At 52.0% G+C, this 20,141-nt stretch overlaps 3 protein-coding genes across 3 annotated transcripts in view; 2 read left to right on the forward strand and 1 right to left on the reverse strand.

Annotated features, from left to right (window-relative positions):
* Window positions 1-20,141, reverse strand: part of LOC100226816 (uncharacterized) — a 1,189,242-nt gene that overhangs the window by 1,011,005 nt on the left and 158,096 nt on the right. Inside the window, 1 exon segment of the mRNA XM_072919754.1 lies at window positions 15,776-15,786. Coding sequence (XP_072775855.1) covers window positions 15,776-15,786 — 11 coding nt within the window.
* The window catches only part of LOC121469068 (uncharacterized), a 662,903-nt gene that overhangs the window by 551,433 nt on the left and 91,329 nt on the right, over window positions 1-20,141 (forward strand). The gene's annotated exons all lie outside the window — the stretch shown is intronic.
* Window positions 1,988-2,920, forward strand: LOC140680965 (olfactory receptor 14A16-like). The gene has a single exon (XM_072919853.1). It carries the CDS (start codon window positions 1,988-1,990, stop codon window positions 2,918-2,920), a length of 933 nt encoding a protein of 310 aa, XP_072775954.1.

Below are 20,141 nucleotides of genomic sequence, written 5' to 3' on the forward strand. Positions count from 1 at the left end.
TTCTCAGTCGTGTCCCTCAGTGGGACCCATTAAAAGTCCAAGAAACTTTGGAGTTGGATTGTGACTTGGAGTTCTGGAGAGGTTTCTGCAGCTCCCTCTCAGGGCCTGATGTTCAGGGCCTGAGCACAAAGCCCCAGAGGGTCATTAAAGTCCTTGTGCTGTGTCTGTGCTGCTGAGCTGGGCCGGGCTCCTGGCACAGAGGGTGATCCTGGTAACCAAGCAGAGCTTCAAAAGCACATTTCTCTTGCTGAGCAGCTCTTCTCCCAGCCCAGCAGGGCTGGGGCACTGCCTGCAGCCAGCCCGGGCACAGCACAGAGGCACAGAGAGCTTCAATCAGTCAGGGCTGGAAGGGGCTGAGAAGTGCCTGGGGCAGAATCACTGCCAGCCCTTGGCACAGGAACCTCTGGCTGCAGGACAATGCAGCTGCAGCTCCTGGAGAGATCTCCTAAAGCTGGAACATCCCAATGCCCACAGACCCTGTGAGTACAACTCTGAGCATTTCTGGTACTGGGCAGGTGAAATGCTCATAAAGCTCTGAGATGCTGAGAGGTTCTGATCAGTCATAGAATTTTTCCAAGACAACGATTTTGATAAAAAGGAGGATATTTCCTAAGACTTTTTATTCAGTTTCCTATTATTGGAGAGTGACAGGGAAGGGGTTTAATATTAATGGTGGTTTATGAATTTTGACAAGTGCATGAGATATCCAAACTGTTATTTTAGTGATCAATAGGTTCACAAGTGATCCCTCATGTGCTTTCAGCCACTCTGCCCATGGACAGCAGCAGCACCACCTTTGCTGGAGCCATCAGGCTCAGTCTGAGCTGTCCTTGCTCCAAGCTGCAAACAGAACCTGCCCCCAGCCAGTGTCCTGCAAACAGGGAGGGTTCTGTCAGGCCAAGGAGAGTGCACAGAGATTTGGGGTCTGGGAGTGCTGGCAGGGAGAGATCAGGCACAGGGAAACACTTGCAGGAGGAAAATCTCCAGGAAGCAGAGATAAGATCAGGGAAGGAGAGAAAACAAAAGCGAGAAATGCTCTGGAAGGGAGAGTTTAGAGATGTCCAGAGGATCCCCTCCAGTGCAGCCCCTCCCTCTGCACAAGCCCCCTCCCTCCTGTCCCCCAGCCAAGCCTCTGCCCTCAGGGCCGGGGCTCCAAGGCGTGCAGCCCCTCCTGTGCAGGCAGAGCTGCAGCAGAGCCGTGGGGCAGCTCTGCAGCCCCGGGCCCAGTTCCCTCTGCAGAGCACAGGGCTGGGAGCAGCTGCCCGGCACGGGGGGCTCTGGCAGGGGGCACAGCTGGCTCAGGGTGACACAGCTGTCCCCAGTGCCCGGCTCTGGGCAATGCTGGCAGTGCAGCCAGGGAAGGAGCTGCATCTCCCTTCATCCAGTGCCATCAGAAGGACACTTGGAAGTCTCCCTGAGATTTCAGTCCAAGCTGATATCTTCAATCCAGGGAGCAAACCTGTCCTAGAGCATAGCTGAGTTATAAGATTGATGGGGAAAGGCAGAGGTGTTTTGACACTGAAAATGCTGCTGGGTTGGTGAAATGAGCAATGTGAGTCCTTGGATGCAAATGTGGAGCTGGGCTGTGGTTGATCCATCTGTCTCAGCTGTACCTGGGGGTTTGTAAGAGAAACATGGGAGTGTGAGTATCCTTAATTTGAGAAAATGAAAGCCCAGAGAAACTCCAAGCAGAATGAAGTGACAGACCATGTCTCCCCAGTCTCCACTAATCCTGTAGCCTCAGGGAACCAACTCTGTTCTCCTGGAGGGTAGCAGAAATGCTGGGCGTTTCTGATATCCAAGAATAGCAGGAGAGACATAGGGGGAGCTTAAAATGAAAACCTCTAAGCTCTTAAACACAGAAGAATATCCTTGTGTGTCACAGAGGAGGGTGTATGGGAAATGGCTTTGATTTTGGTTACAGATAACTCCTCCAAAACTTAACTATCCTTTTCTCTGAACAGGTGCCCATGTGCAGCCACAGCAAATGTCCAACAGCAGCTCCATCAGCCACTTCCTCCTGCTGGCACTGGCAGACACGCGGCAGCTGCAGCTCCTGCACTTCTGCCTCTTCCTGGGCATCTCCCTGGCTGCCCTCCTGGGCAACGGCCTCATCATCAGCGCCGTAGCCTGCGGCCACCACCTGCACACGCCCATGTTCTTCTTCCTGCTCAACCTGGCCCTCAGCGACCTGGGCTCCATCTGCACCACTGTCCCCAAAGCCATGCACAATTCCCTCTGGGACACCAGGACCATCTCCTACACAGGATGTGCTGCACAGCTCTTTTTCTTTCTCTTCTTCACCTCAGCAGAGTATTTCCTCCTGACCATCATGTGCTACGACCGCTACGTGTCCATCTGCAAACCCCTGCACTACGGGACCCTCCTGGGCAGCAGAGCTTGTGCCCACATGGCAGCAGCTGCCTGGGCCAGTGCCTTTCTCTATTCACTGCTGCACACAGCCAATACATTTTCCCTGCCCCTGTGCCATGGCAATGCCCTGGGACAGTTCTTCTGTGAAATCCCACAGATCCTCAAGATCTCCTGCTCCAAATCCCACCTCAGGGAACTTGGGCTCATTGCTGTTAGTGCCTGTTTGGTATTCGGATGTTTTGTGTTCATAGTTTTCTCCTATGTACAGATCTTCAGGGCTGTGCTGAGGATCCCCTCTGAGCAGGGACGGCACAAAGCCTTTTCCACCTGCCTCCCTCACCTGGCCGTGGTCTCACTGTTCATCAGCACTGGTGTATTTACCTACCTGAAGTCCCCCTTGATGTCTTCCCCATCCCTGGATCTGGCCTTGTCAGTTCTGTACTCGGTGGTGCCTCCAGCCCTGAACCCCCTCATCAACAGCCTGAGGAACCAGGAGCTCAAGGCTGCAGTGTGGAGACTCATGACTGGGTGCTTTCAGGGACATTGAACTGCTGGCCAATTTCTGCAAATCACTTGTAATAAAAGTTGTCTTTTGTACTTCTTGTTGGTTTAATTATGGGGATTTTTTTCCTTTGTTGTTCTTTTTTCATGTTTTCCACAATAAATGTCATTTTTGGTGCCATTTCTCATTTTGTTTGTGTCCACATTCCCTATTGCAACAGACCATGTCAATGAGGGGCTGCACTCTCGGTGGCTTTAAAGGAACTAAACGATCTCCCAGCGCAGTTTTCTGCAGAGATGCCCTTTTGTCGCCTTCTCTGGACCTGCAGCAGCAATGTCTGTGTGCAGAGCTGGGGGCAGATCAGTGCTGGCACAGCAGCTCTGCTCCTGCTGGCCACACCATTCCTGATCCAGGCCAGGAGCCATTGGCCTTCTTGGCCACCTGGGCACACGGCTGGCTCATGTCCAGCCTGCTGTCCATCAGTCCCTGCAGGTCCCTTTCTGCCTGGCTGCTGTCCAGCCCCTCTGTCCCCAGCCTGTAGCGCTGCAGGGGTTGTTGTGGCCAAAGTGCAGGACCCGGCACTTGGACTTGTTAAACCTCACCTTGTTGGGTTTGGGCCCTGGATCCAGAGTTTCCAAGGCCCTGTGCAGAGCCCTCCTACCCTCCAGCAGATCAACACCCACATCCAGCTTGGTGTCATCTACAAAGATGTCCTTGGTTCCATGTGTCCCTTCAGTGTCACAATGTCCCTTTGGTTGCACCAGGCCCTGCACTGTCACACTGGTCTCCTTGGTTCCATGGAGCCCCAAAATGTGACAATGGACTCCTTGGTTCCATGAGGCTTCACAGTGTCACAATGTTCTCGTTGGTGCCGCAGTTTCACAGTGGCCCCTTGGTTCCATGGGGCCCCAGGGTGTCACAAAGGCCCCATGGTCACATGAGGTCCCACACTGTCACAATGCTCTCTGTGGCTCCACAAGTCCCCTCAGTGTCACAATGGATTCCTTGTTTCCACGAGCCCACACAGTGTCACAAGGGCCTTTCAGATTCCTGGAGGCCCCAGAGTGTCACAGTGGCCCCTTGGTTACACAAGGTCCTGCAGTGTCACAATGTCCCCTTGGTTCCATGAGGCCCCGCAGTGTCAGAAGGGCCCCTTGGTTCCACTGGGCCCTGGACTCTCCCAATGCTCTCCTTGGTTTCGCAGTGTCACAATGGTGAAACCCCTCGGTTACACGAGGCCCCGCAGTGTCACCATGGCCTCTGTGGTTCCACCAGGACCCAGTGTCACGGGGACTCCCTGGTTCCATTGGGCCCCAGAGCACCACAAGGGAGCCCTGGTTCTATGGGGCTGCACAGTGTCACCATGGTCCTCTTAGTTCCACCAGGCCCTGCAGGGTCACAACAGCCCCAGAGTGTCCCAGTCATCACAGAATGACAGAATCAAATAGGCTGGAAAAGACCTTTGGGACAATCAAGTTCAACTGATGCCCTAATACTGCCTTGTCACCCAGACCATGCCACTGAGTGCCACTGGAGAGGGACAGTGACTCTGCCACCTCCCCTCTGGCCTGCCCATTCCAATGCCCACTCACCCTTTCTGTGAAGAACTTCTTCCTCTTGTCCAGCCCAAACCTCCCCTGGTGCAGCTGAAGGCTGTGTCTTCTTGTCCTGCCCTCCAGCAGACCCACACTCACACCCAGCTTGGTGTCACCTGCAAATTTGGGGATGGTGGGCTCGATCCCCTCACCCAGATCATCGGTGAAGATGTTAAACAGGACTGGGCCCAACACAGATCCCTGGGGACAGCACCAGGGACTGGACACCAGCTGGGTGCAGCACCATCCCCACCCCTCTCTGGGCCCAGCCTCCAGCCAGCTCTTCCATCTCCCAGCCAGGAGGGAACCTGCCCAAGCCGTGGGCTGCAGCTTTTCCAGGGAATGCTGTCAGAGACAGTGTCCAAGGCTTTGCTGAAGTCCAGATGGACACATCCACAGCCTTTCCCACATCCACAGGTGGGTCACCTGGTTATAAAAGGAGATCAGGGTGCTCAGGCAGGACCTGCCCCTCTTAAATCCACGCTGGCTGGCTCTGACCCCTTGGCCATCGTGTGGGTGCCCTGTGGTGGCACTCAAGGTGATCTGTTCCATAACCTTGCCGGGCACCGAGGTCAGGCTGACAGGCCTGGAGTTCCCCAGATCCTCCTCCAGCCCTTCCTGGGGATGGGCTCACACTGGCACCTCCAGTGCTCTGGGACCTCCCTGGTGAGCCAGGACTGATGGTAAATGATGGGGAGCAGCTTGGGGAGCTCATCCACCAGCTCCCTCACCCCCCTAGGATGGATCCCATCCCATCCCATACACCTGTGAGCATCTGAGTGGCTCAGCAGGTCACCAGCTGCTTCCTCCTGGATTACAGGGGGCTGTTCTGCTCCCTGTGCCCATCTGCCAGCTCAGGAGAACTCTTGTCCTGAGGACAACCTGTCCATGTATTGAAAATTGAGACAAACAAGGTTATGTACTTTGTCCTTTTCCTTATCTTGGGTTACTCTATTCTCTGCTGCATCCAATAAAGAGTAGAAATTCTCCTTCCCCCTCTTTTTGCTGTAAATTTTTAAAATAAAAACTATTTTTATTCTGTTTACAAAAGCTGCCAGGTTAAGTTCTAATTGAGGTTTCATGTCCCAACTTCTCTCTCTGAATGACCTTTCAACATCCTTAAATGTCGGAATCTGTGGGTATTGATGATTCCGAAATTGTAGAAAGTCTCTGTCTTTCTGCCCCGTTGCCAAAGAAGAAGCCATAATTCGTCTGTGCTGTTTTCAAGGTTGTTTATTCTTGCTTATCTCTAACATGTTCTGCTGCCCTGCTGCCGGTCTGTCCTGCAGGGCAGCGTGTGGGGCTCTGCCCCCAGTGGGATGGTACAAACATTATATACCAGAAACTACCTGTGCTGGATTTACAATAACGTGCCAATATCTATCATCTACGTTGATCAGTGTGTCCCCAGCCTAAACCAACAGAAAAACACCAACACTACAGTGAAACATGGAGGGCATGAAGAAGGAGAAAAAGGACAAGACACACCCAATTTTCTCCATCTTGTCCCCACTGAACCCCTAATCTAGAAACCTTAAATTTTACTTTTGCACCCATGCCACACTTAATTATTACTTATATAAAACACTCAGAGCTTGTAATTAATCCTGTAAGATTGAAAACTCTTTTCCATGGACAGAAATCAGAGACAGTGTCTCTCGGGGCTCTGTACAGGGGGGTTCCCGACCCCCTGCCAGTGTCCCAGGCAATCCAGGGCAGACAGAGGGAAGCCCTGGATTCCCACACTTAAACACTTCCTGATTTCCCAGTAATTTCTTCCCCCAAGTTCCCACAAAAGCTCCATGGGCAGCCAGGACAGTCATTTTCCTCACCAGCTCATCTTTTGCCACACTGGGACAAGCTGCTCCTTCCTCCTTAATATTACTTTCCTGAAATGTGTCCATCCTCCCTGGACCCCTTTGCTTTTAAGGGCTGTTTCCCTTAAAAATCAGTACCTGATTTGGTACTCCCCAAATCAGCATCCTAAACAGGCCAAAGTCTGCCCTTCCTAATTCCAGCGCAGAAGTTTTATTGCTGCCCCTCCTTCTTTCACATATCATTGAAAACTCGATTATTTCATGGTCACTGTGCCCCAGGCAGCCTCCGACCCCCACATCTGCCACCAGCCCTTCTCTGTTTGTGAGCAGCAGGAGACAGAGCTTTCCTTGGGAGTGGAGTGTTACCAAAAATTCGGTAAAACAGAAAACTCCTTAACACCAGTGCAGCATTAAGAAGCAGCATTCTTTATTCAGCTGGATGCACAGGGGATAGCTCCTTCCAAAGCCGAGCATGCTGAGTGCAGGAAAGTTTCTGTTCATAGTCTGCATTTTGCACATGCATTCATTGATTGTTCTGGACTAAACACACATCTGATAATCATTTCCCCAAAATCATGAACACATTTCCCTTCCCCTTTACCCATGTGTTCTTCTGTCCTGGGGGTCTCCCTGGTTGTCCCTGGTGGTCGTGGACCCCAATGTTCCCGTGGGCCTGGCTGAGCTGGCAGGACACTGAGGCTGGTGAACTTCCAGTTCCCCTTCTCCCACAATGGGCATTGTGTGGTTTCCATGGGCCTGGGGTTTTGGAGAACAAGCTCCAGGTGTCAGCTCACCCGGTAGAGACAATTTATGATCTGGAAACATGAGGTCACAGAGTGGGCTATGACATCACAGAGTGGGTTATGTGAGGTCATCGAGCAGCTACGGCATCAAAGACAGTCTCTGTGACATCACAGAGCTGGCTGTGACATCACAGTGTTGGCTGTGATATCAGAGACCTGCTGTGTGACATCACAGAATGGGCTGTGACATCGCAGAGGGGCTGTGTGACATCCCAGGAGGGCTCTGTGAGGTCACTGGGTTGGTCACTCTGCCCCAGCTCCCCCTCACAGTTTCTCCCAACAAGTCCAATGCTGTTCATGCCCAGCGGGGTCCCTGTCCCCCAGTATCCCCCTGGTCCCCCTGGAGCCACAGCCTCCACCAAAGGATGTTCCACAGGATCCACCCCAGAGCCTGACATGGGGAAAAGGAGCCAGGGCTGTGTGACCAGGACATCAAGGACGTGGATTATCCAGGTCCCTGTGGCCTGGGTTGGGTTCCCCAGGGCAGGAGAGATGTCTGGCAGCTGGAGCAGGGTTAGGGAAGGGCCCCCAAGGTGGGGCTGGAGCCCTTGGGCTGTGAGCAGAGGCTGAGGGAGCTGGGCTTGTCCAGCCCGGAGCAGGGAAGGCTGAGGGGCTCCTCATCCCAGCCTGGCAGTGCCAGCGAGGAGGGGATGGAGAACACAGAGCCAGGCTCTTCACCGGGGCACCTGGTGGGAGACAGAAGCCAATGGATGGAAGGGGAAAGAGGGGAGATCAGCCAGGCCAGGAGGAGATTAAATGAGCCAGGCTGGTTTTAGCATTTCCTCAACTTCAAAAGCAGCCTGACCTCCCTTCTCCATCCACCACTGACAGCTTTGCAAATCGAGAATTGTTTGATCTGTTTTTCCCCCACTCCAGGACGAGCATCCTGATACAAAAACTTAGTTCAGTTTATATCTATCAAACAGAACCACGTTTGTCTAAAATCAGTTTTAGTATGGAAATCACCTCTGAATGCTGGACTCATCAGACATTGCTAGGATGTTGCACATAGCTTAAGGATGAGTGCGATTGTTATTAAATTGTGTCCTGTTCAATTATGGTCTGTTGGCCATGAAGAGAAACTTTCTGTGACTCTGAGTCTCACCAGTTCCTGACCCCCAAAGGACACAAACCTGATGAGTTGTGGTTCCCACTCCAGTGGTAGCACTTGGAGCTCCCTCCATCCCCAGAGCAGAGCTCCCTTGTCCCAGAAAGTCCCTGGCAATGCAGGGATGAAGGAAACAGGACAGGCTGTGGGGATCAGGGGCAGGGCACAGCCAGGGATTTGGGGTGGTTGTAAGCCCAGGGCAGGACCCGGCCCTTGGCCTTGGTGAACCTCATCCCATTGTCCTGGGCCCATGGCTCCAGCCTGTCCAGATCCCTCTGCAGAGCTTCCTGCCCTCCAGCACAGCCACACTCCCACCCAGCCTGGGCTCACCTGGAACTGACTGAGGGTGCCCTTGATGGCCTCGTCCAGATCAGCAATAAAGAGATTTCACTGACCTGGCCCCAGTGCTGAGCCCTGGGGACACCCCTGGATGTGACTCCATTCCTCAGCGGCTCCATTCCCAGAGCAGCCTGGCCTGAGCAGAGCTGTGGGGCCAGAGCCGGCTGGGCTGGGCTGGGGAGAGGCCCTTGGTGCTGCCCAGAGCTCAGGGCAGCTGGCAGAGCTTGCAGGGAGCTGGGCTGGGCTGGGAGAGCCTGGCACAGAAACCATCAGTGTCCATCTCAGCCTGGCTGAGCGGGCAGGGGCAGGACTCAGCCCAGGCCTTGTGGGGCAGGGCCAGCGCCTGGGCAAGGCATTGAAAACAGGCAAGAGCCCGAGAGAGGAGGCTGCTCTGTGCCCTTGGGGCATGGACAGAGCAGGGAGGGGGCCCAGGACATTTGTCAGCACCAGCCTCTGTCTGTCCCAGCCCTCGGCAGCCCTGGCTGCTGAGCTGGGGCTGGCAGCAAGGCCGGGCACAGACAAGGAATTGCTGAGCATGGCCTGCGCTGGCCAGGGCTGCCTGTGCCAAAGGCAGAGCTCAGCTGCCCTTGGGGGCTGCAGGAACACTCAGGAGCCCAAAGAGCCTCCATGGCTTTGCTGGAGACCAAGGCTGGAGCAGGGAAATGCAGGGCTGCTGCGCCATGGGGAGAGCATGGAATTCCAGCACACACCTCAGCTCTCTGATGGCCCCGGCACAGTGCTGGGCCCTGTTCCAGACTGGAGCAGAGCAGATGTTGATGGCACAGGAGCCCTGCGGGGCTGGCAGGGACCTGCAGCTTGCAAGGTGCTCTGCTCTCCCTCAGCTCCTCTCTGAGAGATCCAATCCCTGCTCGTCACCTCAGGGCACAAGTGGCACTGCCTGGTCATGGGCACACAGCTGATGTCTGCCTGGAAAGGGGCACAGGTGTTAATACGTGTACATTTCATATTATACAGGGACATTTTTATTATCTGGGTCACTTACACTACTTTTAAGAAAGACCAATGTTTTCCCTCTAGGAACAGGAATTTCTTGGAAGTGTATTGATGGGAGAAGAAGAAATATTGATCTTTCCATCCTCTTGAGTCACCAATATTCTGTTTATTGCATCATCTCCCTCTTCCTTCAGGTGTTTCCAGCTCTCCTGTTTAAATGGCCATCTCTAAGGAAATCTGTTCACTAGACCAGCTCAATCTATGTCCTTCCTGTTGCTCCCAGATTTCCTCTTCTAGGTGCTCTCTCGTCATTCAAGGTCCTCTCAACTGACTGGCTTCATGCTTTGAGCTTCAAAGAGTTGTGCAGTCTTTCTGAAATTCAAATAAATATCACATTATTCAACACCTTACTTACATTTATATCTATCACAGAATTACCTTTTATGTCTTTGTCTAAAACTGCTCCTGTGCAGAAATTCCTTGGGGATAGGGAACATGTCAGATGCTGAGTGGACATCACAGAGAGTTGAGGGAAGAGCTGTGACTGTTTTTAAACTGTTCAAATGTTCAACTTGTGTTTGTTGGCAAGAAACCTCTCTGTGCCTCTAAGTGTCACCAGTCCCTGAGCCCAAAGGACACAAACCTGATGAGTTGTGGTTCCCACTGCAGGGGCACTTGGACCTTGGCTCTGCACAGGAGAGCTCTTCATCCACTTTCCCTCTTTTCCTCCCTCTGGCCATGGAGGCAGCTCCTGACTTCAGCCTGTGACTCGTGTGTGCAAAGAGCAAATCTGGGCAGAATTGGGGCAGGGAGGGTTTGGGGGGACCTTGGGATCTGTGCTGGGCACAGAAGGTGTTTCCATTGCTCTGAGACTGTCTGCTGTGCAAAGTGGATTTAATAGCCAGCAGAGGAATGGCTTTTGCATTTGATGGAGCTGTGCCTTCCCTTGGCTTTGTTGGCTGGCAATAAATGAACATCCCTCTGTGTCTGGGGCAGCTCCTTCTCCAAGGAAAGCAGGTGGGAGTTGGAGCCAAGGAGCTGAAACCCGCAGGTGCAGCCTGGGCTGGAGGGAGCTCAGATTTGCACAAGGCTGCTCTGAGTGCCAGGGCTTGGATGGGGGAAATGGTGGGGTGGGGGTAGGGACAGAGTCCGATGGATTGTCAGCCATAAATGGTCTTGATTTTCATATCTATTCATACTGCATGAGGAGGCACTTGGATTCAATGTCAAGTGGAGATTGCACTTATCAATGTATTAGCAGGAAAAAAAAAACCCTAAACAGGACCTGAAAAAATCTTTTCTCACTGTCCTTTTAAATAAAGTGTATTCATTTTGAATACATGTCTGAAATCTGTCAAATCAACCACAAGAGATTTGAAAACTTAAATGATTCCCAGGGCTTCGCTTATTAAGGTGTTCTGAATGTTAATGAGCCCTGGGGCACTGAATTCCTGAACTGGAGAGCTGAAGGCTGAAGAAGCCTCTGGAGCAGTAAAATTCAGCAGCAGCCTCCAAGTTGCTGAGGATGTCAGCAGCCCCCACTGAGGCCATCCCTGCCCAGAGACCCTGGGGGAATGGGCAGACAAGGAGAGCGTCCCTGGGGCTGGGGCAGCAGAACTCAGAGGCACCAGCGGCTCCAGCTGGGAAATGGAGTGTGGGATGGGGCTGTGAAAGCCCTGCCTGGGCTGTGCCCAGCAGGACACACAAGCCCTGACCCCCATCCCCTAAAAACTCTCTCAATGGGACATTTAAAAGGAATTACAATTGTTTCTATCTTCTGAGTTGGATGCACTGCAGAAATACCAACAAGAGATTCTCAGGAGCTCAAAACAATAAAACATCCTTTCTGGCAACATAGAAGATAAGAGAAACTTTGGGAAAAGGTTTAATAGGTGATTAAATCAACAAAAAACATTTCTCAAAGCATTAATCCTCGGATGTAGGGAGTTTTGGAGGTGGAATCCCAGTTTTGGCCATGACAGGATGAATGATTTTTTCCTATAAGAAAGAGAAGTGCAAGTCCAAGTGTTCTGGAAGAAGATGAGAGGTGGGCACCCTTAGGCCAAGCCAGCCAGACCTGTGTCTCCTGGTACCTTTCGTCCAGGGGCTATCCTTGGACACAGGGCATTTTGGACGTGGAATCTCAATTTTGGCTGTGGGTTCCTGGATAGGAAGAATTATTTACATTAGGAAGAAAAGAACAGAGCCCCGGTGTTTCAGAGGCACATGAATGCCAGCCCTCAGGAAGCCAAGGCCAGCCAGACTTGTCAGTCCTGGCAGCTTCTGTCTGGGAGCTATCCTTGGATATAGGGAATTCTGGAGGCAGATCCTCAGTTTTGGCCATGGGTGCCTGGTCGAGATGGATGGTTTTTTTCTCATAAGAAAGAAAAGCACACGGTCCCAGTGTCTGAAAGGCAGATAAGAGGTGACCCTTGGGTGGTCAAGGCAGTCAGACCTGTCTCTCCTGGCAGATTTCATCTGGAAACAATCCTTTTACATAAGGAAATTTGGAGAAGAAATCCCACTTTTGGCCATAGGCCCCTGGAGGAGAAGGACAGTTCTCTCCCATAGGAAGGAAAGCCCAGATCCCCAGTGCTTCAGGGGCAGATGAGAAGCAGCCCTTGACATGCCAAGGTCAGCTGGACCTGTCAGGTGGTCCCCAGGAGGCCCAGGCAGCCAGACCTGTTCCATGTTCCCTTGGTTCCATGGGACCCCACAGTGTCACAATGGTCTCCTTGGTTCCATGAGGCCCTGGAGTGTCACAATGTTCCCCTTGCTTCTGCAGTGCCACAATGGCCCCGTGCTTCCATGAGGCCTTGCAGTGTCACAATGGCTTCGTGGTTCCACAAAGCCCTGATGTGTCACAATGGCCCCTGGGCTCCGTGTGCCCTCGCTGTGTCACAGCGGCTCCTCTGTGACACTGCGGCTGCACAAGGTCACCATGGACCCTTGGTTCCTTGGGGTCTCTGAGTTCACAATGTTCTCCTTGATTCCATGAGGCAGCACAGTGTCACCCTGGCCCCTTGGTTCCATGAGGATCTGCAGGGTCACACAGGTTTGTGACATTTGTCCTTGCTGCCCCTCACATCCCCCTGCCCCACAAACAGCCCCGAGCCACCCGTGAGGGACAGGCCCTGCTGTGCCAGGCTGGGCTCAGGGCTTGGCCTTTCTGCTTCCCCCAGCCAGCCCAGGCCTTGCTCAGCATTGCAGTTCCCTGCTCTGAGCCTTGGGCTCCCTGCAATCCTGGCCTCAAGGATCTGCTCTCACCAGTCCCTGGGGAGCCTTTGGCAGTCCCTGCCCTCACTGGGGCCCAGTGATGCTCCAAGGGACTTGGAGTTTTGCTCCTGACTCCTTGAGCAGCTTCTTCACCATTCTCTCAGTGCCTGAGGGTTCTGGACTCAGTCCCAAATCCATGGTGGGGATCATCAAAATACAGAAAGCCCTCACGGGTGCTTTGTATTCATTAAATTGTTTTCAGCTCTCCAGGGCTTGTGCAGCTGATTGGAGTCAGTTTGGAGTTCTATTAAGGAGGAAGATTTCCAAGTGCACCTCATGACCTTTTTTTCTTCAATCAAATGTGAATTTTTTTATTTTCCAGTTCAGAGAAGAGCTGATAGAAGCATTCCCCATGTGATCCTGACACTGAAGTTCTCCTTAGGAGGTCTGGGCATGTAGAAGAATGAGCTCCCTGAGGGCTGACCCTGTTTGGACAAGCTGCTCCTCACCCCCAGCCTCACCATGTCTGAAATCACCCACCTGGCACTGACATCCCTGTGCCCTGCAGCAGAACCTTGTCCCTGAGCTCTGCAGCTCCATGTCCCAGCCCATTGCACCGTGTCCCACTTGCTCTCCTCAGGGCTCTGCCTGCACACAGGCCCAGGAGAAGTTTTCCTCTTGGGAAGGAAAGAATGGAAAAGCCTGAGCAGGTTTCCTAAATAACAAACCCCACTCAGGAGCCACCTGCTCAGTACAGGCTGCCTGGAATGGTGTCACCTTTCTACAAGGAATAGTGGGACCATAAATGATCTCTGGAAGCAGAATTCTCTGAGTCTCCCAGCTGAATTCTCTGTCCCTGTCCTTTCCCTGGATCTCTGTTTCAGATGGAAGTTGCTGGTGCCATCCTCACCTTTAACCTCCCTCTGGAATGCAAACAGGTGTTCCCAGGTGTGTTAAGCAGGATTTGCTCAATGTTTCTATAAATCATTTGTGTCCCCAATGGAACAAAGGGGCCATTTTGGCACTGAGGGGGTGACATGGAAGCAAAGAGTCAATTGTGACCCTGGGGTCCCATGGAACCAAGGGGCCATGGTGACACAGCAGGGCCACGTGGATCCAGTGGTCCATTGTGACACTGTGGATCCAAGGAGACCATGGAGACACCCCCAGAACCTCATGGAACAAGGAGTCCATGGTGACCCAGCGGGGCTGCATGGAGCCAATGTGTCGCTATAGGACACGAGAAAGCACAACGCGAGCCACTTGCTACCTTGCAAGGCAAAAAAGAGAGCGTTTATTTTCTGACTCCAACTTTTATACTTCTCCAAAGGTGACAGTGGATTGGAGAGTGAACGGGCCACCTCTCCGAAGACATTGGACAAAGCACTAGTACATCAAGTCTCTCCACCCCCATGGAGGAATGCAAAACAACACGTTATTTACAGAAACTGTGTGGGAAAGTTTCCCAATAGAATGTAAATTCAGAAGGCTTAAGAAAACTCAAGAATCAGGGCGACATCTCACCCTTTTTAGTTTAAAAGAAAAGGAAAAATTAATAAGGTTCAGTGTCTGTTCGTGGAGGAATCATCAGAGTGATCACCCACCGTCATCTTCAACTGAGTCATCACTCGATGATCCATCCATTTGATGAGTTTCAGTTTGGTCACGGCTTCTATGTTACCCGTTTGTCGGATTCTGTCTCTGCGGTTGCAGATCAGGACGAACACACCTTGAAGGTACCCAGTGTACCCCAGTATCTGTGGATACACAAGCATACCCGCGCCCCGAAGCAATAAGGTCATAGGGACCTTCCCATTGTTTAGTGACTAAATTCCGCACTCGAACTTTTGCTCGAGGCTGATGTGCCTCGTCTGCAGCTTGCAATGAGAGATGATGATTTAAAATGACAGGGTTATTTGAATTCTGCTGCACTGTAAGATGATTGATGGTGTACAATGCTTTCTCCAACCGACTGTGCGGGGTCTCACCCTGCATTCCCCGTTTTTGTTTTTGAAGAACCCGCTTCAGAGTACCATGAGCGCGTTCTACAATAGCTTGGCCGGTTGGAGAATGGGGGATACCAAACTTGTGTGACACACCCCACAACTGCAGGAACTGCCGCACCTGCTGCGATGCATAAGCAGGACCATTGTCGGTTTTCACAGCAGAAGGTATGCCCAGAACGGCAAAGGCCTGCCTCCAGTGGGCAATGACATCACGAGCCTTTTCTCCAGTGTGAGCGGAAGCCCACATCGCAGAGGAGAACGTGTCCACCGTGACATGCACATACTTGAGCCGGCCAAACTCGGCAATCTGGGTGACATCAGTCTGCCAAAGCTCCAAGGCCCTAAGGCCTCTAGGGTTTACCCCTGCTGGTAAAGGCGGAGCAAGTGCATGGCAGTCGTCACAGGACTCAACAATGCTACGAGCCTCTGTTGGCGTTAGCTGAAACTGCTTCTGCAGAGTATGTGCATTCTGATGAAAAAACCCATGCGATGCCTTGGCCTGTGCGAGTGTATCAGGCTGGGGTGCTACCCACGCCGGATTAGCCAACTTGTCAGCCCTCGCGTTACCTTCTGCTACAAACCCTGGTAAATTGGTGTGACTTCTCACATGCAGAACGTAAAACGGATGAACCCGGGCCTGAATAGCACACCACAAGGTCTTCAGTAAATGAAACAAGGCAGGGTTACTGACCTCCTTCAAAACTGAGTGACCCAACCGCTGTGCGATGTGAGCCACATAGGCAGAATCCGTGACCAAATTGAAAGGTTCCTGGGAAAATCTCTCAAATGCCATAACAGCGGCCCTCAACTCAACCACTTGGGCCGACCCATCCTGATGACCTTTCAGAACCTTCCACTCAGATCCGTCCTTCCAAGTAACAATGGCCTTTCCTGTTTTCCCCGAACCGTCAGTAAAGACGGTGGGTCCTTGCACAGGTTCCTGACTATTTTTGGGCCGCAAAGAGATCTGCATAGATTTTGCCACCTGCAGTAGCTTGTGGCTGGGCAAATGATAAGTGATCTGCCCTGAAAAATTTTCTAGAGCACATTGCAGGGACACACAGTGTGCAAAGCTCCAGTCAAAGTCCTCCTGGGATATCAGGAGTATGATCTTTGCAGGATTCGCACCCATCAATTGCAAACACCGTTGCCGGCATTTCATTATCAACCGAGCAATCAACTCAGCCAATGTCGTTGCCGTCTTCTGCGGCTGATGGGGCAGGAAAACCCATTCCAAGATGTGCAAGGGATCGGACCATTTGTCACTCCATTGACCAATGATACCTGTGGGATGCGAATCTGGAGTGGTAACGAACACAGCGACATCAACGGAAAGATCAATGCAATAAACCTGACGGGCAGAAACAGCCTGCTGAACCTCCTCCAGCACCTGACGTGCCTCAGGGGTCAATGTGCGAGGTGATTTTAAATCAGAGTCTCCTTTCAACAGATCATACACAGGAGACAGTTGTGCATCGGTTAGTCCCAAGTATGGACGTAACCAGGTGATGACACCCATCAGTTTTTGAACATCATTCAGTGTCTTGACCGAGTGTGCAAATTGCACCTCCTGGTGTTGGATTGTCCGTTCCAGAATTTTGACCCCCAAATACTTCCAAGGAGGTTGCTGTTGAACCTTTTCTGGAGCCACCTGCAGCCCATGAGCATGCAAAGCATCGAGCAACCGAGGCTGAATCCTCAGCAGCTCATCCTGAGTGGACGCAGCCACCAAGATGTCGTCCATATAATGATACAGACGTGCATCAGGAAACTGCTTGCGAACTCCAGACAAGGCACGGGCCACATACCATTGGCATATGACCGGGGAATTGCGCATCCCCTGTGGCAGAACTTTCCATTGATATCGCTGTGCAGGCTCATCATTGTCAATTGCTGGCACCGTGAAGGCAAATTTCGGTCTGTCATCGGGATGCAAAGGAATTGTAAAGAAACAATCCTTCAAATCCACAATGAAGATCGGCCAGCCTGCAGGAAGCATGGTAGGCGATGGCATGCCCACCTGCAATGTTCCCATGCCTTCCATGACAGCATTGACCTTCCGGAGGTCCTGTAACAACCTCCATTTCCCAGACTTCTTTTTGATGCAGAAAACAGGGGTGTTCCAGGGACTGTTAGAAGGCTCCAGATGACCCTGGTCCAGCTGCTCCTGCACCAATTTCCAAAGGGCGATCAGTTTATCTTGAGGGAGGGGCCACTGGTTTTCCCAAACAGGTGTATCCACCAGCCACCGTATAGGAGGCGTAGAACACTCTGTGCCCTTCGCTGCAGTGGCCCCCATCAAAAACCCGTCCCAATGCGCACCCCCCACGCAGATAGAACATCCCTCCCCCAGAGGTTAGCAGGAGAAGAAGTAACATAAGGCCTAATCCAGGCCGTCTGTCCCTCTGGGTTTGTGACCAGCACAGGCCGTTGGCTCACATAACACCGTGCTGTTCCCCCCAGGCCCGCAACAGACGTCTCCGCTGGATCCAGGGAACAGTCCGGAGGCCAGGCGGCAAGAGAGAGAACCGTGACATCAGCGCCGCTGTCAAGGAGCCCGCGCAGGCGGATCTCTGACCGTGTCGCATCAGGGATGGAGAGGGTACACAGCATCTCGGGACGGTCTTTGGTCAGGACAGCAGTCCAGTGAACTTGAGGTGGCCCAGTGGATCCAAAACCGCCATCACCTCGCAACCGGTCAGTCGTCCTGTGAACAGAAGACTTAAAAGGCACAAGTTGAGCAAGCCGTGTCCCTTTTGGGATCGTAACGGGGGGGTGGGTGTGGAAACCATTGCACAAATCTGCCCTGTGAAGTCTGCATCAATGAGACCCAGGTGCACAATGACGCCCTGAAGGGTGGCACTAGACCTCCCCATGAGGAAGGCGCTCATGCCTTCACCCAAGGGACCAAAGGCGTCCAGGGGAACCTTGTGCACCTTGCAAGAGTCTAACACGACTGTTGCTGCTGTGCAGACATCCACACCTGCTGACCCGCAGGTGCTGGCGACAAGCTGGCTGAGCAGACCTCCATGGGCTCTGGGGTCTGGAGAGGAACTTGTGTCTGAGCGCGCCCCCCCTTCGCGCTCCGCTTCCCGTTTCCCGGGCCCGGGAGTGCTTGGCCATTAACATGAATAGTCGCCTTGCAAACATCTGCTAGATGGCCTGGCCTTCCACACCGGCCACACACATACAAGGGAATTTTTCCTTTCTGTGCTTTCTTCCCCAGTTTGGTGCTCGCCTGAGCAGCACCCCGGGGCTGCGCACAGCCCTGCGGTCCTGCCCAGACCGGCTGCGCAGCAGCAGCCCAAGCATCCGCCTTCCAAACCGATGGGCCTAGGTCTGCACAGGCCGCTGCCATCTGTGAAAGTGTAGCCCCTTCAGGAAGAGCCTGTATGACTCTCTTGCATTCTGCGTTGCAGTGGATCCTAGCAAATCTCTCAAGGACCATTCGCCTTAGCTCAGGTTCTACCACCTGCCGCTCTACTGAGGCAGTCAACCTCGATGCAAAGTCCATGAATGACTCATCGGCCCTTTGAACAACAGTCAGAAAGGGTTCCATCGGGGCAGCCATTTCTAAGGTCTGGATCACATCTGCTAAGCCTAACGTCCTGCACTGCTCAAGCACGAGAGGATTGTATCCAGCCTGCCCCTGAGGATCAACATAATTACCTGTGCCCATCAACATATCAGCGGTAGCTACACGTCTGGGATCCCCAGATGTCGCTATAGGACACGAGAAAGCACAACGCGAGCCACCTGCCACCTTGCAAGGCAAAAGAGAAAGTTTATTTTCTGACTCCAACTTTTATACTTCTCCAAAGGTGACAGTGGATTGGAGAGTGAATGGGCCACCTCTCCAAAGACATTGGACAAAGCACTAGTACATCAAGTCTCTCCACCCCCATGGAGGAATGCAAAACAACACGTTATTTACAGAAACTGTGTGGGAAAGTTTCCCAATAGAATGTAAACTCAGAAGGCTTTAGAAAACTCAAGAATCAGGACGACAGTCCATAAGGAGCCTTTGTTGGGGATGGATCTCAGTGGGACCCATTAATGCATTGAGACATTTTGGGTGTTTGCTCTTGATTTTAACTCCTGGAAAGGTTTGTGCCATCTCCTCTCAGGCCCCGAGGTTCCAGGGCTCAGCTCCAAATGCACCACGGGGCTCATTAGGATCAAGCAAGTCCTGACAAACCACGGCTCTGCCTTGATTTCCCTCTGGTCTGGGGCAGTTCATCAGGAAGTTTCTGTAGTGGTTTTGGTTCATCAATTTTGAGATTTCTTGGGCAATGCATCAATTAGTGTGGTGGGTTTAGTGATGTCTAATTACCACTGCACACAAAATAATATAGTTACTCATTTCCTGCTGTGAGGTAGGATAAGGAGAAAGGGAAAGTGGGATCAAAACTTTAAAAGAGCATAAAGAAAAGTTTATTAGCAGTAACTAAAAGAAAGAGTAAAAAGAATCAGGACAAAACTTTCAGAACACTCTTCTCGCTACACCTTTTTCTTCCTTATTGACAACGTAAGGAGACAAAACCTAAAATTTTCAGCCAGTCTTCCACCTCTAGAATAGTCCTTCTTCACTTCACTTAGGGAGAGGAGTCTCTTTTTCTTGCTATGGAGACTTCTCCATAAGGAAACAGTTCTCTCGTGGTTCTCAAGTTCCATGAATAGCAGCCACTCGGAAAAAGTGTAATAGTGAAATCCCTGCCATTTTTTCACAGCTTTTCCCACAGCTGTGTGTCATGGGCCATGTCAGCTTATGGGGTATTAGTTTAAAGATGAGCTGCTCAAGACCAGAGGTTCTCTTCAACTGCTTCTGAAATCATCTCTGGGAACAGAGGTCTTCTTCTCTCCCTGAGGGCACAGGGTCTCATCACTCTGCTCTCTTTCTCTGTTCAAACTTCTCATGGGATCTCAGCTACTTCAACATTTGCTTACTTTTACATGGAGGCCTTTGCTGAAACAAGTCATCTCCCCATACTTTTCAATGCCTTATAGGGAAAAAGAGTCTGATGTATCAATGAAATCTTTCTCCATAGCTTTACCAGAGGATTTCAGCCCCAAGATCAAGGCATCTCCTCATCCCTCCCATCTGGGACTCAGCTTCCTCTTCACTGACCTTGGTGTCTTCTGTGTGCCTGCCCTTTGTCCTTTTCTCTCACAGGAGGGAGGATGGCAGCACTGGCAGAGTCAATATCTGCCCGGGGCCTGCAGATGGTTCCATGAGCCCGGCTGGGCTCAGTGGCCAATTCTAATTTTGGCCATGGTTCCTGGACATGAAGACCAGTTCTTTTCCATAGGAATGAAGGAACAGAGCCCCACTGTTTTAGGGGCAAATGATAGGTCACCACCAGAGGACAAGGCCAGCCAGAGCTGCCAGATTCTGTTCTTAGAGATACCCTTGTATATGGGAAATTTT

The sequence above is a fragment of the Taeniopygia guttata genome, chromosome 30 (assembly GCF_048771995.1).
Source record: "Taeniopygia guttata chromosome 30, bTaeGut7.mat, whole genome shotgun sequence".
In the NCBI taxonomy this organism is placed as follows: domain Eukaryota; kingdom Metazoa; phylum Chordata; class Aves; order Passeriformes; family Estrildidae; genus Taeniopygia; species Taeniopygia guttata.

Bases quoted from the DNA above. Each gene is read 5' to 3' on its own strand.
- LOC140680965 (XM_072919853.1), top strand. From the start codon at position 1,988: ATGTCCAACAGCAGCTCCATCAGCCACTTCCTCCTGCTGGCACTGGCA.